At 38.4% G+C, this 16422-nt stretch overlaps 1 protein-coding gene across 2 annotated transcripts; it reads right to left on the reverse strand.

Moving 5' to 3' along the window:
• Nucleotides 1-373: 373 nt before the first annotated feature.
• On the reverse strand, nucleotides 374-15066 carry uacaa (uveal autoantigen with coiled-coil domains and ankyrin repeats a). 2 transcript variants are annotated; one of them, XM_058388045.1, is made up of 16 exons: nucleotides 14763-15066; nucleotides 13869-13996; nucleotides 11483-11571; nucleotides 11274-11338; nucleotides 10624-10681; nucleotides 9150-9220; nucleotides 8555-8661; nucleotides 6725-6906; nucleotides 5841-5872; nucleotides 4949-4999; nucleotides 4567-4594; nucleotides 4446-4486; nucleotides 3048-4160; nucleotides 2211-2351; nucleotides 881-946; nucleotides 374-646 (listed from the first exon to the last, which is right to left on the reverse strand). In XM_058388045.1, the coding sequence occupies exons 1-16, from the start codon at nucleotides 14808-14810 to the stop codon at nucleotides 575-577; spliced, it is 2292 nt and encodes a 763-aa protein (XP_058244028.1). In that variant the 5' UTR covers nucleotides 14811-15066; the 3' UTR covers nucleotides 374-574. The 2 variants fall into 2 exon arrangements, with proteins under 2 accessions (XP_058244028.1, XP_058244029.1); XM_058388046.1 differs by lacking the exons at nucleotides 374-646; nucleotides 881-946 and adding an exon at nucleotides 953-1860.
• Nucleotides 15067-16422: the final 1356 nt, after the last annotated feature.

Here is a 16422-nt window from a genome sequence, read left to right on the forward strand (position 1 = left end):
TCAACAGATTCGACTAGTCCATGAAGGTTAGTTTTACTGCAAGGACATCGTACAAAATCAGAACCTCAGGATTTTTTTTTTTTTTGGGGGGGGGGGGGGGGTGGAAGTAAATCCTCCATATTTCCTCACCCAAAATTAGTTTGCAGTAGCAACCACAAGAGGGCAGTGCTGTTCCTCCAACATGTACAGCAGCAATAATCAGCATCTGAATCAAAATCAATGGCAGGGGCAGTTCTCATAAACACAAAGCTCTATGATGAAGTAGGAATGTAAAGAAGGAAATCTTTAATAAATAGGACAAGAGCTGTGATGGAAGAGTTTTTTCAAGAAGCCATAGAAAGCAACAACATGTAAATCATTTTCTGTTTGTTTATTAAAGAAGTTAGCAACTTGCGCATATAATACGTTCTATAAAATAACTGTTACTTTATATATTTACATAATATTTTATAAAAGGCGCATAAATAGCTTGTGTACAGTAGTTGTCACCTATATAACCTTATCAAAAATACACTTACACTTTCAAATACTCTCTCTCTCTCTCTCTCTCTCTCTCTCTCTGTCTCTGCAATGATCAACAAACACACTCCTGTCTCATTTGGGCAATCTGAAGCAGTGCCAATCTGGCCTCCTCATCCATGTAACCCTGCAAATACAAAAAATAAATCAACGATTAGTCACTAACCATATTTAAAACTGCTTTGGTCAATCATTTAACCTCTCCAACTCCAAGCTTATTGGGCCTAAAGCATATAGTACATATATTAATACATATACTATATTATTATCTATAATTAATGTATAAAATATTTAGTAAGGAAGTTAAGATGTTATTAAAAAACATATGAAATGGTATAGTACTGTAAGTTTTAATTCATACCTGTGCTGCACTGAGAAGACGTGAACGATATATATCAAGAACATGCCTATAATGTCTTTCAGAGTTCTATTGAAAGAGAGAGAAACAGAGAGAGAGAGAGAGAGAAAGAATGTAAGGATGTTTTTTCCTATTTTATCTACATTTATCTACAGCATTCTTCCATTAGGGAATTTTCCTACTCAAGACTCCCCTACTAGCTCTTATTATGAGTCGGTCAACAAAATTCCATAAATTCTAATTACATATACTAGAGCCTGTGGTGTGCCCTGGTTAAATGTTGTTGTTGTTGTTTTCAATCAGGAACCTGGTACACTTTATTTATTATGCTGATTATTTTTATGTAACTAATTCAGCTTGTCTCTGAATTCTGTGCAAAAAAAAGTATAGAACAATAAGCATTTCTTAAATAGCTTCTGCATAAGCAATGACATCAGACTTTGTTGACTCTATCTTTACAGCAGAAATTCACAGATAAGGTAAGAAAGCTTGACCTTGACACAGAAACACATACACAAAGGAAAAGGAAGTGTTTGTGAAGCTGGAGAGCCTGTGAGATTCTTCTGGACAGAGTTACAGGGTTCATGTTAAAGTCAGAAATACCACCAATCTCTGTCATACAAATACGAACGTCACAAATAAATAAGAAAGTGTTCTTGGCCTGGACGTAACACTTGTGACATTTAGTAAAAATGTTAACTGCTTAACTTGGTGCTTTGTATATGAGGAAAAAAGATACTAAGAAATATTAAGATCCAGTGTAAGGAATTAAGTGCAAGAAGGCATTTAAGTAGCATTTTACCCAGCATTTGGGTAAAATGGCAAAATGCTTGTCGGTAGGAAGTCTTGAATCATCGACTAAAGTGAGGGTCTCTCTAGACACCAGGCTCATGTTTACAGGTGGATGTGAGGTGGCTTCCATTTTCTGGCACTCAGATAAACATGAGCTACTGTTGAAACACACTGCTAGACGATTTCCATCACTGTAAAGCAAAATAAAAGTTGTGCTGGCATGCAGTAACTAAATGCATTAAAATTAAAAGACTGCATCCTATTAAAAGACAGATTTCATATAATATTACTGATTTTGTTTATATGAACTATATGAAAATTTCAAGCACTGATCTGGCTTGTAGGATTTTGTGTAAGAAAGATCAAACAATCCATGAAACATGAAACAGACGATTCATTAGAAAACACTACAGACAGCGTGGATATAAAATATTGTGGATGAAATTCAAGCATATTCAAAGTAGCATTAGTGCTTGTATGTGCTGAGAGCAGAGCAGCAGAGAGGTTTTTTAAACTACCCAGTGTGCAAGGGGTGACTGACCTCTAGCTGCTGCTGTAGGCTGTTAATATGTGCCTGCAGGATGGTGCAGTCTGAGTGCACGAGGCTACAGGCGCTGCTGGGTGCTGATGAGCTGTTCTGAGCCGCCCTCTGGCCTTCTGCCTCCACTATTATATCTGAATCCTGAAATGAAAAACAGCTTGAGTAAGAAAAAAAATGGTAGTGCTCAGTAACTATTACAAATATACACTCACTGTCCACTTTAATAGGAACATCTGTAGTCCAATCAACAATCCAATCAGCCAATGGCAGTGTGATGTGAGCTTAATGTACACACCACATATCAGACTGAAGAAAAAGTGTGATTTCTGTGTCTGATTGGCTGGTTTGAGTCACTATGGTTGTAAAGAGTAAATATAGGAGTTACAGGACTATATCTTTATTGACAAACAAATCTGGCCAATTTTTCTCACCTCTCTCATCAACAAGATATTTCCACCCAAAGAACTACCACTCATTATATTTTTTTGCCCCATTCTGTGTAAACGGAAGAGTGTTGAAGAGAAAATCCACGAATATCAACAGTATCAGACATACTCAAACGAGCCCAAATGGCACCAACAACCGTGCCGTGGCTAAGGTCACTGTGAACATATTTTTCCCTATTTCTAATATTTGATGTTAATATTAATTGAAGTTCTTCACCAGTGTCTGCATGATTTTTTGCATTGTGCTGCTGTTACATGATTGGCTGATTGGGTAAACGCACAAATTAGCAGGTGTACAGGTGTTACAAACAATGGAACTAGTGGACGGTGAGTGTATACTGCTATCAGAAATAAATAGTTAAATAGAAACATGATTTAAATCTGCTCAAACCTTATTTTCTCCTACAGCAGCATTTAGTAACAGGTGCTCCTCCTTAGAGTTGATAGAGGTAGCTGTAGAGGTTTCTGGAGTTTCCCCAGTCTGTGTTTCTCTATTGGTCTGTGATATTTGCTCAGTCTGAGACTCCTTTTGAAATTCAGCATTGCTTGCCTTCTTGCCTTCATCCTCCCTCTCCTTGCTCTTCTCCATCTCTTTAAGAGTCAGCCTAAGCTGAGCTAGCTCATTCTCCTTCATCTCCAGCATAGCCACAGGCACAAACCGGGCCTGTAGGGCCTCCTGCAGGGTGTCCAGCTCTGTCTTCTGCTCATGTAGTTCTCTAATGAGACTCTGATTTTCCTTACTGGTTTTCTGCTGCTCCATCAGTGCTTCCTGAACCTGGCTTTGTGCCTGCTGAAGTGCAGTACTGAGTGAGCTTCTTACAGACTCATGCTCCTCTAGGCTGATGTAGCTCTTCTTATCCATCTCTTGCTGAAGAATCTCACTTGTAAGATCTGTCATGGTGGTTTTTGGAGAACAAGGCTTCCATTCCAAGGGGGTTTGTATTTCCTTACAAGCCATTTCAGTTCTCTGAGCCTCCTGAACTGCTAACCTTGCCTGCAGTGTGTCCTCTTTCTTCAGCAACTCCTCAGTGAGTTTGTGTATCTCCTGAAGGAGCTTGTCATTCCTCTCTTTTTGCTCCTCAGCTTCCTTTCTGCTTTGGCCAAGCTCCTCTTGTGCCCGATGCAGCTCTGCTTTGGCCTCAAGCAGTTGCACTCTCAGATCTTCCACTAGGTTTTCACGCATGGCTACCAAATGTGCCTGCATTTGCCTCACCTTGGTCTCCGACCCTACCATTCTACGCTGCACTTCCGCCAGTGCCTCCTCCAGCTCCCAAGCACGAGCATGGGCCTGCTGCAATGCTCGCTCACTGCTCCTCCTCAGCTCCTCATAGTCCTGAGTGCGCATGACCAGAGCTGCGTCCAACCTGAGCAGCTCATCCTGTACAGCATTATGCCTCCGCCTCATCTCCCACAGCTCCCTCTTAAGGAGATCAGCCTCACCAGCCAGCACTTCCTTTGATTTGAATGAGCCTGAAGCTGCTGAATGAGGAGCATGATGTCGAACCTAAAACAGATTTTTTCAGGAATTGATAAAGAAGTAAGTCTTTTGAAAAATTCTGTCAGCAGATCTCCTTGAGCAGCCAAGAGCTTAACTTCAGATTACATACTCATAGCTGAGACTGCGTAACATGAGAACATTACAGAAGTTTGCTTCCTGATCCTAATCAAATTGACAGATAATGGTAGCGAGGGTATAAAAACGGAACGCCTTAAAGTTATGTTCTTCATGTCAAAATGAATATAAAAATTTGTGAACACAGTAGAAGTAACAAAAAGAGAAGCTACGTACCTGTGCACAATCCATATGATAACTCATTTGGTTTTCTTTTCCTTGAAGACACAAAAATTGAAGTTGAAAACAGCAGACTGACCATGTGCTACTGATTACAATTCTAAAGTCCTACTCTTACCATTTTCTGAGTGGCTGCCATACTCGTTCTGCAATTCAGATAGCACTCGTTAATGAAAGGTTATTCGCAACTAAACGCCACAGAAATAAACCCCTCAGGGTTCAGTGGAGAAAAACTGTGCCTAGCTCAATCTCCATCAGACACCATTCACCTATAGTGAGGTACTCACTGTATGTTGTGGTGGTGAAACTGTGTTAGGATAGCTGACACCTAAAGATGGGCCTTTAGCAGAAGCCTTTGAGATACTACACTCTATTACACTAAAATTTTAAATAATCTAGCCCACTGTCCAGTTCTGGCTTTGAATTATATTAGATATGAGCGGACAAGAATTATAGGATAATTTCTGAATAGTGTTGATGAAGGGCAATATTACGCTTACCTGCACACTTATCTTCCTCACAAGTGCATGAGTTTCATTATTCACTGACCTCTACAGAAAAAAAACAACATTTATTGATTATTATTGACTTTAACATGGCGGAGACTATACATCTTCCATTCTCACATAGCTGAACAGAACTGGGCTGCATCTTCAACTGCATTATTATTGTTAACAGATTGACATGTACACTGATCAGGCATAACATTATGACCACCGGCCTAATATAGTGTTGGTCCCCCTTTTGCTGCCAAAACAGCCCTGACCCGTCATGTACTGTGTATTCTGACACCTTTCTATCAGAACCAGAATTAACTTCCTTCATTCCCCACATGCATTAATGAGCCTTGACCACCCATGACACTGTCGCCGGTTCACCACTGCTCCTTCCTTGGACCACTTTTGATAGATACTGACCACTGCAGACTGGGAACACCCCACAAGAGCTGCAGTTTTGGAGATGCTCTGATCCAGTCATCTAGCCATCACAATTTGGCCCTCGTCAAACTCGCTCAAATCCTTACGCTTGCCCATTTTTCCTGCTTCTAACACATCAACTTTGAGGACAAAATGGTCACTTGCTGCCTAATATATCCCACCCACTAACAGGTGCCATGATGAGGAGATAATCAGTGTTATTCACAGCACCTCTCACTGCTCATAATGTTATGCCTGATTGGTGTATGTTGCAGTAAAATAAACAGTCATAAGGCAGAGAACCAGGAGAAGAGCTGTTTGTGATTCTGCTTGTGAGCCAAAGCAAAACCAAGCATCAGAAAGGAAGGTGGCAAGATGTCAAATATTCAGTTTGCCTTAGTAACACCAGTAAATCATTTAAAACATGACTCATAAATATCAATTCACCCTTTGAGATTTTCCATTCCATCCTTACCTGCTGCTGTAATTTTGGAGTCTTAGAAGCCTCTGTAGCAAAAAAAAAACAAGAACAATATATTTATAATTCTGGTACTGTTCAATGTTTTAGTACCAAGTCTATAATAATTTCATAGATGTTTTTCTTTATTTAATTTACAATTTGAGCAACAATGCAGAGGGCTAGTTCCAGAGCCAGGGTCATAACACAATTCTTGTAATTTGTGGCTGTGGCTCAATATCCTCCACTGAGGTTTTATTTTATGGTGTCATAAATTTCACAGCAGTCAGCACTTGAAAAATACATCAGAATACTGATTCAGAAGAGAAACTACTTTAATGTATTCAGTAGGGGCCTACAATCAAAAGCCAGACAGCTGAAACATTGATCCATCTCACACGTTTTTCTTTACTAAGCTCATTCATAGACAAGTGCCAACAACATCTAACAGAATACATGTGCCAACACACACACCCATAAAGTCTTAAGGAAAGCAGGCACAGTAGAAAAACTGGGATCGGTGATCTATAATAAAGAGTGAATACCACTTCTTGTCAAATTCATTTATTTTTATTTTTTTTGTTTAGCTTAAAGCACTGACACACTGTCACTCAGTGTGAAAACCAACCCCAAAGGCCATTAAGTTGTGCTTTAAAAATTCTGTCCCTCAGGACCAATTGAGTAGGGTTTTCTGATGATGTGTCCGTATATATCACCTAACTCTGATATCTCTCTGCAATATCTGCAATCAACAAAAGAATGTACTGTAAGTCCTACATGTACAGCCATGTTTCAGAGGAAGAGAAATGGGATGGATTAGAACAATATTATTCTTGCCAAATCTTGCCAGGTACAACTTTTCTTCACTATAGTTAAGCTGTTGTTTGCATTAGATGACTTGCCTTTGCTGGCTGCATCCCAGGCTTGTTTGATCATCATGATCAAGGCTTGGTCTCCACTAAGCCGGGCATAGTGGCATAAGTCATGGCCATGCAGGTCCACAGTTGTAACGTCTGCCTTATGTTTCAGCAAGACCTCCACTACTTCACGAAAACTGTGCTCACAAGCCAAGATGAGAGCAGTCCTACACACACACACAAGAGACACAGCATTTTATATACAGAGATAATGTCACTAAGACCACTCATCTCGAAAAAAATGGCAGATGACCTCTCCGCCAACTTCGTCTACAAATGTAAGTAGCTTGTTATCATTGTTGTAATAGGTAGAAATGTGGCAAGGCTATGTAACAGAACAATACAAGTATTTTTCATAATGTACTTTAAATAACAAACACATAATGTCTGAAAGATCATTACTGCCTACTGATTAACGAGTATGGAGTCATGTCACCGGAAATTGACTCATCATTGTCCTGATGTGTAGTGAGCAGGGGCTCTTACCAGTGCCTGAACTCGTGTACATGATATTGTGATTCATGATCAACGGAGCTAGTGAGCTGATTGAGACACACCCTATGACTTTTAGATAAATGTGTACAAAAGTTTATTCGTTGTCTGTATGCCTTTCCCTTATTTAGGCACGCAGCAGACAACAATGCCCTGACTGTGCCCTTATTTACTACAGTTTCTGAGGGTAAAGGTTTTATATAAACACACACTAACATCAATAAAAAAAATTGCAATGCTGTTTTATATATAGTTCTTTAGTTTTTATTGTCTAGGAAGCACACTTCAACATTGCGCCAGCTGCTTCACTCTCAATATAAATCTAACGAAACTTCTTCTACTCACTATACAATAGTACTGTTGGATGACGTCACTCAACAAACAAGTATTCTTAAATAAGCTTTCTTAATTAGCCAAACAGGAAACAGAGCTATTATGGAGGAACCGCAAATATTGATGTTTCTCTTCAGGTTGGCCACCTGCCAATTCCCAACCACTAGCCAACCTTCTCCAAACATAAAGAAGGAGAGAGAGAGAGAGAGAGAGAGAGAGACACTCCTCCCACTCAGAGAACACAGGCACTTTTGCTTTATTGGCTCCTGGCCACAGATTAGTTGTGGCAAGTCTGGGTTTTAACTCAATATCTTGATATGTGAGCATTTATCACAATATCAGACAATGCAGGTCTAGACTTAAGATGACAATGACAATTCCTTTAAATACTTGTTCTTATTTCTTATTTTTATTACCACAAAATTAAACCTAGTAAAGCTGTCCATATTCTAGAGGTGTGTAGGAAATTGCTTTGAAATCCTACTCCCACCTTCTCACATCTCCACTGTTATTTTTATTGTACTTCCATGTGCTATTCAATAACACACTTGGTTTTATTCCCCAAAATATAAATAGACGTAATTTAAAACACTGTGACTCGGAACCAGGATAAAGCGTGTATTGTGTGAGCACCTGATACCCTCTCGTTAAAAAAAGCACCTATAATCAACCCTTTCTTGCCAATCCCATGGCTTTTTGTTGGTTACTACAGGATCCCTGTCCTGAAATGCTCTTACCCTTAACCTACATTGTACGTCAACCCATGATGTGCCAAATGTTCTGTATTAGCTGCTACATAGACTAAAGCTTCTCTGTACAGTACAGCCATATCAGATTATACAGCAAAGAGTCATTTGATGACTGTGGATAATTGATTAAACACGTGTTTCCTGCATGAGTGGAATGAAAACCTGCAGCCACACTGGCCCTTATGAAGAGACATCATTTTGAATGTAAATAAGAATGGTAAGGGTGAAAAAAATAACATACTTATTTTGCTTGTCTCGTAGATTGACAGAAGCTCCACAATTTAAAAGTTGTTGACAAGCTCGGCTATGACCCATCTGTGCTGCTATCATCAAAGGAGTGCGATCATCCTGATGGAAACAGAAATGTTTGGTATACATTTCTGGCTTGAAACAAGCATTTAAAAAATGTAATCAATCTAAATTTTTCTCACTAGCAAAGGTTCTAAATAAATATTGCCATCTTTACTTTTTGTTTTTAAAAGCAATTAGCAATTTCTGCAGCAATTAACTACCTAAAATAGATGCTACAAACAGAAGTGGATTTCTTCTCCCTTACATTAATTTATAAGAATTTTACAGTGTATCTTCGTTATAAGGATGTGGGCAAATGTAACTAGATTCACACAGCCATCTGTTATGACAACAATGTGTTTGATAATAAGGTGTGGCAAGTATGGGATATATATACACAGAGCTTCAAGGACAAGGAAAGTCACTGTGCAAGTAAAGGGGATTTTTTTTTTCTAAGGAAAGGCCAGGGCTTGGGATAATTATTGCTGAGTGAAGTTAGGTAGTGAATTTAGTGAAATGCTTAACCATACAGGTTTTGTTCTTACCTTGTCAACAGAATTGACAGCTGCACCACTGCCACACAGCATTTTGATAATTGTAGTGTGACCTGCAAAAGCTGAATAAACAAGCTAATATTAGCATCATGTGGAGTGTAAGTGTATATTATGAGTATATTCTGACACCCATGCTGAGTGTATATATTATGTTGTTGTTCTTCTTCTTCTTCACTCAGCTGCTCCCTGTTTGGGGTCGCCACAGCAGATCGTTTGGTCCGCATGCTTCGATTTGGCACAGGTTTTACACTGGATGCCCTTCCTGACATAACCCTCCCATTTAATCCGGGCGTGGGACTGGCACTGAGAGTTAACTCTTCAGTGGCTTCAGTTAACCCTGCCTGGGAATAGAACCCGTGGCAATGAGAGCACGGCAATGACAGCGCGGCATCCTGGAGATGTATATATTATATGATTGTGATCACTGAGTGTATATATTATATGATTGTATATTGTTTATGATTACTGGCCTATTACTACTATTATGACCAGTAATCATAAGCAAATTTGTTACATATGGAAACATCATCAAGTATTATTGTACTCATTGAGTGCCAAATAGTTTTGATGCTGAAATTGAGTAGGGCTTTGAATAATTGAAAATATAATTATTAAAATAAACCCAACAAAGGAACTATGAACGCAATGTCATTTACACTGTCAAAGAAATCTTTGAATATATCACAAGACACTGATTATTTAGCAGGAAATCACTGGAGTGAAAATATATGTGGCACTATCCATGAAGCCATGTTACATCTGTTTTGTAGGTACGTAACTTAGATTAAATCTAGAAATCACATCAGGGTGCTGCTCATCTTCACTTTTCAATTCCTTTTAGACTGTTTGTTATATTTTGAATGATCTGCAGTTCTCAATATAACACATTCCACATTTGTGGCTCCCTGAACACTTGGTTTAATAAATAAGGTTCTTGATTTGCCATTAGATATCAAGACAACTGAATGTACATGGAGCACTGAAATAATATTTCTGATACACTCATCTTATAATGGCTACTTCCAGCATGATAATGTGTCATGTGACAGCAGAAGTCGTCTCAAACTGTTCCATGAGCATGAGTTCAGTAAACTTCAACTGGCCGTAATAGTCACTACCCAGTAGTGACTAAAGTTACTAAAGTTGTTCCTAAAAAAAAGTGGTTGCTGAGTGTGTAAAGATTTATACAGGACTTGGTCAAATTCAGGAGGTAATATGACATCATTAGTTTATGTTTATTATTACTCATTGGATAACTTCATTTAACAAAATATGTAATGTAGTATTTCCTGTCTTTAGTATTCTGTCCAGGTTCTTTGGAGAAATAATGTTTGAGGAACATGAACAAAAGACGAGAACATAATGAACAAAAGAATAGAACTAAATGAACGAAAGAGGAGAACACAATGAACCGAGGTAGTGCTTATCACAAAGACATGCAAGAGATGTTAGATGTTCTGCTCACCTGCTTCATGCAAAGCTGTCCTCCCATGCAGATCTGTGCTGTCTACAGGACTTTTACACTGCAACACAAATGGTGAATATTACTTGAATAGATCAATCATTACAGATTAAACACTCATTCCTTTTATTATTTTTATACCACAGACATGAAAAAAAAACTTTGATATATTTTTAAGGACACCAACAATGATTAAATAAACATATTCTGTTTTTGGCAATACAGTAACATTTTTGTCATGCCACAGTTGTTTCTTAAGTCAGGGCTATCATTTTTCACTCAGGAAGGAACACCAACGTTATCTTCCTTAACCCTGAAGTAGCTTTTTTTTATGATTCCTCAATGTTTACTGTACACTGAGGAGGTAGTGTTGCTATGGTACAAAGACCTGCTTTAACCTTGCTTCAGCTCAAGTGTTTTATGTGAGAGAACAAAAGGAGAAAAGCACAAAGGCTGTACACAACCAAGAAGAACAGAAAACAAAACAGCTGTCACTAGATCTTGTTCAACAGGCTTTTAAAAAGATCACTTTTGCCAGGGCTGTTTTTATAAACTGCAAACACAGTACAACCATAACTTGTCATTCCAAGGCAGCTAGTTCACAGACCTTTCTTCCTGCAGTTGTTACTGATTGAAAGCAAAAGTTTTTGTACCTGCACAAGTCGCTGCACACAGGCAGAATGGCCACCTCTTGAAGAAAGATGCAGTGCTGTTTTACCTGCAGAATAAGACATTGTTACTGTATGAAACATGCTCTACATGTTCTTGGTCACATATCACAGTTCCACCACAATCAATGCAGAAGTAGAATATATCATGTATCAAGTACAATGGTTCATTTAGAGTAAAGAATGACTCTTACCAGCGGCATCTGCTGAGCGTAGGTTGACTCCGTGGGCAAGGAAAACATTGAGGCTATTTATAAGGCCATTGCTTGCTGCTAGGTGAAGCCTGTGTTGAAGAAATGAGAATGATTTGTTTTCTATAGCTTATATTCTGCATTTCATGGCAATGGATTAAAATGCATTTCTTTCAGAACATTTCAAAGATTAATCATTGTGTAGAGCAGCGAGAAAAAGAAAAAGACAAGGCCCAAAAAAAGGAGGACAAACAAGGAGACAGAAAAGGCACTACAAGCTACAGATTGGACCAGTCCATATTTTAATATTTGTTAAAGACAATGTAATACATACATCATAATACTATGTCCTTGTGTGAAATAACATATTTCAGCATGCACAAGATATCAGGCTAGAAATAATACAGTTTTATTCAACTGTATTCATCCGTATTGTGAGCTCCAAACAAGCTTGAGCTAGCTCAGCATTTTCACTTGATGAGAGCAGGGAGGTGGAGGGAGGGTGGATGAAATATGGTATTATCATTCAGTCATGCGTTTTCAGCTGTGTGATTAATTATCTTTATCTTTATGTAGAATTTTATCCTGGTAAGGGCCAAGGTGAATCGGGAACCTATCCTGGAACCACTGGCCATGACACATTAATATCTATATATAATATACAATACATAAAGTCCAACACAGGACAACATTTTAGCAATTTTAGAGCAGCTACTCCACCTACCAGAATAATCTTTGGTAGGTTGGAAGCAACAGACAACCCTGCAGCTATGAGGAGGCAACCCTACCTGTTGTGCCACTATGGTGCTCATGTTATTATCAGTTATTATTATTATTATTTTCCACACCCAGGCAAGTATGTTGGTGTAATCAAAAAAAGGTGGTCAAAAGCTATTGCTGTTTGCTTTAAACATAATGAGGGACACAACCTAATTCCTAAAGACCTAAAAAATTCCATTTGATCTCAGCTTCAGGCCAGTATCCTGTAAAACAGGTTGAGCCTAGCAATGTAATTTAAATACTGCCTTGTCGTTGATGATTTAACACTAAAAATGCTTAGGAAAGCTAATAAGGTTAATAAGGATCTTATAACTGAATGTATTTCCCAACAAAGAAAGTAAGCTTATATATTCTATAATATTCTAAACATTACATTGTTTAAAGGTTTTCAGATTTAAAAAAAGGTGCCACCATAAAACAATTTCAATGCACCTTTGCACTGATTCAGCAGATCTCTGGAACAGTACCTGAGTGAAGAACACCTTTCTACTAAAAGATACTATCTCACTTGGTGTTTTGTTGATGATGGTAGACAGCACTGTCTAATGCTTCAGTCCAAGATATCCTATAACTGTTCAAATCTGGTGATTGTGAAGGCCATAGCATATGATTGTAATCATTTTCATCTTCATGAAACCATTCAGTGAGCACACGTCATCCTGGAAAAGACTACTCCCATGACGATAAAAATGTTTCATAGGATAAAGATGATTAATCAGAAAACTTATTTGTGGTACATTTTTGTGGACATCTTCTGTGGACACCCAAACCATGCCAGCAAAATGCCCTAAAACCAAAGCACCAGTTTTTTCTGTAATTTATCACCTGCCTGGATATTAACTAATTAAATCTGCTAAAATCTTTGCTGTTTGTTGTGTTCCGTAACAGCACAAATTGGACCAATTTCTCCAGATTTTCAAATAAAAAAGATATTTATTACAGTGAGGTGGAGTAGTGTCAAGTCCAAAGAATCCTCAATTATTTTGTGTTATGAATCTAACAGCATCCAAACTCCAAAGATTTTTGAAGTGTTTTTAGGATGGTCGCACCCTCATTAATATTCTAACCTCGTTCAACTATTTATCACGATGAGACTTATGAGTTTATGCAGATGAAGATATAGTTTTATAGATCTTTACTTGTTAAAGGAAGCACTATGAAGCTCTGTCCGGTGATATAACGCAGAGGTGTGAAATCATCTCACCAAAAAAAGACATGCAAACGTTTTAGCTAAAAACAGATCTTACATTTCAAATGCATTGAAAGCTGCAGAAAAAGACACGACCAGGAACCTCAAAGGTATCAGTCATTGTGCATCGTAGAGGATATATCAGAAACAAAGCTCATCATCACTATATTCTCATAAGGGTTTATCTGTGAGCCTGTTTGTCTGTGCAGTTGTAAATAAAAGCAGATGTTGTTGCCAAGAGATGAGTAAGACAAGAGAGAAAGTGAAAATACAAACGTAAATGGTTAATGTGCTTGAATCCCTTGTCCTTGCTAAAATTGCTCTGCACAGTCAGGTTAGAAGCACAGGTATTTAAGTAATGATCAGCAAAATCAGCAGTCTTCTCTTTGACAGGAGAGCTTATTTAAAGGTGACACTCACGAAGAGCGGCCATCAGCATCCAGTTTACTGGCGATTGCACCTTTCCTGAGTGTGCTGGTGACTTTTTCCACATCACCGATCTCCACGGCTTTCAGGAGACGCTCGTCATACTTGTTCCAGTCTGTGGCCTGTAACGTCAGGTAAACATGACAGCTAGATACAACAGCAAATAGTTTAGGTGGACACATGCGGTCTTGAATTCTGTCCGCACGACTTCATGTCCTGAGACTTTAGATCCTTAGGGTAGAATTTTATGAGAAAGGGATTTACGTCTGAATAGCTTTAAACCACTAGATTGAAAAGGCATGTGGTGTTCTTACAGGAATTAATCTCTAAATACCCAGAATAACATCAGCCTAGCAAAACAATTTAGGACAAGCATTTGTGGAATGTTTTTAGGGTAATAATCTGGACACGCTTCAAGCAGTGCAGATTTAAAACCCTGCTGCACTCAGATACATAAAGCATGATCTGTTTCTGTATTAGGAGTGTATGTTTATTATCTTCTAAAGACTGAACATGTGAGATGTGAGATTTATCCAGAATTTATTACTACAGTTTAACAGACAAGCGTAAATCTGACAGGATTTTGACATGCACCTTGATTACAAACACTGCAACTACAGGGTTTATATATATATATATATATATATATATATATATATATATATATATATATATATATATATATATATATATATAAAAGAAGTAAATCTCAGAGGTTTTAATGAAATGTACCAATTCGTTGCTTTTGAGGAACCCACACCCAATCTTTCTACTAAAGCCCCACCTCAGGAGGCTAGCCAGTAGCCAAAGCTATTTCCTAAACTCCTCTCAGTTGCTAAAAAAGGACCCGATAAGACTGAATCTGTTAAAAAAATAAATCTTACTCACGCTGTTCGACGCTTCGTGTTTCTTCAGTCTCTGTTTCAGACTTTTCATGGCTGCAGAACTCTAGCTATCAAAAGCAGTCAGTTGACTTAGTACACTTGTTCTCTTGTAGAGAAGTTCAGAGCTGCGCGTTTTCCTGTGCAGTCTCTGAGACTCCAGCGCTCACACTGGCGCGTTTCCAACACACACCAGCAGAGAAACACAACCCAGTATGCAGGTTAAAGTCCCAGTGCGAAGGTCGCAGAGTATTCACATTTCACATGATCTCCCTTCTCACATCTAATACGCACACACACACATGCGCGCGCACACGCGCACACACACACACACAAAATCTCGAGTTGGTGTCGTGTGATCATGTACTGAGTCATATCCTGTATTACATATTTTCGATTTAGTGGACAACTCTGTAGACCAGGGGTTTTCACACCTTTTACAGTGAGGGATCCTATTAACTATATGGGGGGGGGGATCACTGATCCGCATTATTTATTCATTTTAAAACGAACTATTAGGGAGAATAAATACTATACATTCTATTAAACGTTGTTTAAATGTGTACAGTTAGTTTTGTTTAGTTATTATGATGATTACTACTACTACTACTACTACTACTACTACTAGAAATACTACTACTAGTAGTAGTATTTCTAAGGTTTTCTACACATAAAAACCAGTTTTATTAAAACCTGGCATTAGATTGCATTTAACATTCTGTAACTGCACATTAACTGTGATAATGGTGGGTTGTGATGTCCAGCCCCATGAATCATAAATGCAGACTACATGAAACCAGAAAAAAAAGTATTGGTGTTAATATTTGGAGTATATTAATTTCTTTGTCTTTGTCAGCTGTAACAGTAACAGGAAATAAGAAAAGAAAAACAGAAAAAAAGAGGAGTAAAAATTGCGTGGTAAGTATACCCAATATACAGAGATCAGGCATAACATTATGACCACCCGCCTAATATTGTGTTGGTCGCCCTTTTGCTGCCCAAAACACCTTTGACCCGTCATGCACTGTGTATTCTGAACTTTCTTTCAGTTTTGGAGATGCTCTGATCCAGTCATCTAGCCATCACAATGTGGCCCTTGTCAAACTCGCTCAAATCCTTACACTTGCCCATTTTTCCTGCTTCTAACACATCAACTTTGAGGACAAAATGTTTACTTGCTGCCTAATATATCCCACCCACTAACAGATGCCATGATGAAGAGATAATCAGTGTTATTCACTTCACCTCTCAGTATGCCTGATCAGTGTAGCTCAAGTATGTAGACACCTGATCATCAAATTCACATGCTTCTTGAGCATCCCATTCCAGATTCCACTCTTTTGGGAAGGCTTTCCACTAGATTTTAGATTTCGGAATGTGTTCATCAATGAAGTGTGAATCAAGTTCTTCCACATACAGGTTGACAAACCATATCTATGCTAAAACACATTAATAAGGATTAAGGGACCTTAATTAAAGACTCTTAAATACACAATAATGTCGTTTGAACAGTTGATATTGAGATATGTCTGCTTAAGCCTTCATAACGGCTCTAATCTGAGGTGCTGTTAATTGGTGATTTCTGAGGCTGGTAACTCTAAATGTACTTCTCCTCTGCGGCAGAGGTAGGTTTTGGTCTTGCTTTCCTGGGATGGTCTTCATGTGAG

This window comes from Hemibagrus wyckioides, linkage group LG04, assembly GCF_019097595.1.
Source record: "Hemibagrus wyckioides isolate EC202008001 linkage group LG04, SWU_Hwy_1.0, whole genome shotgun sequence".
NCBI lineage: Eukaryota > Metazoa > Chordata > Actinopteri > Siluriformes > Bagridae > Hemibagrus > Hemibagrus wyckioides.

Bases quoted from the DNA above. Each gene is read 5' to 3' on its own strand.
- uacaa (XM_058388045.1), bottom strand. From the start codon at position 14,810: ATGAAAAGTCTGAAACAGAGACTGAAGAAACACGAAGCGTCGAACAGC. The intron at 9,221-10,623 runs GTGAGCAGAACA...TTGTTTATTCAG, and splicing joins GACAGCTTTGCATGAAGCAG to CTTTTGCAGGTCACACTACA. The intron at 2,352-3,047 runs GTTTGAGCAGAT...TTTTCATTTCAG, and splicing joins CTGCTGTAGGAGAAAATAAG to GATTCAGATATAATAGTGGA.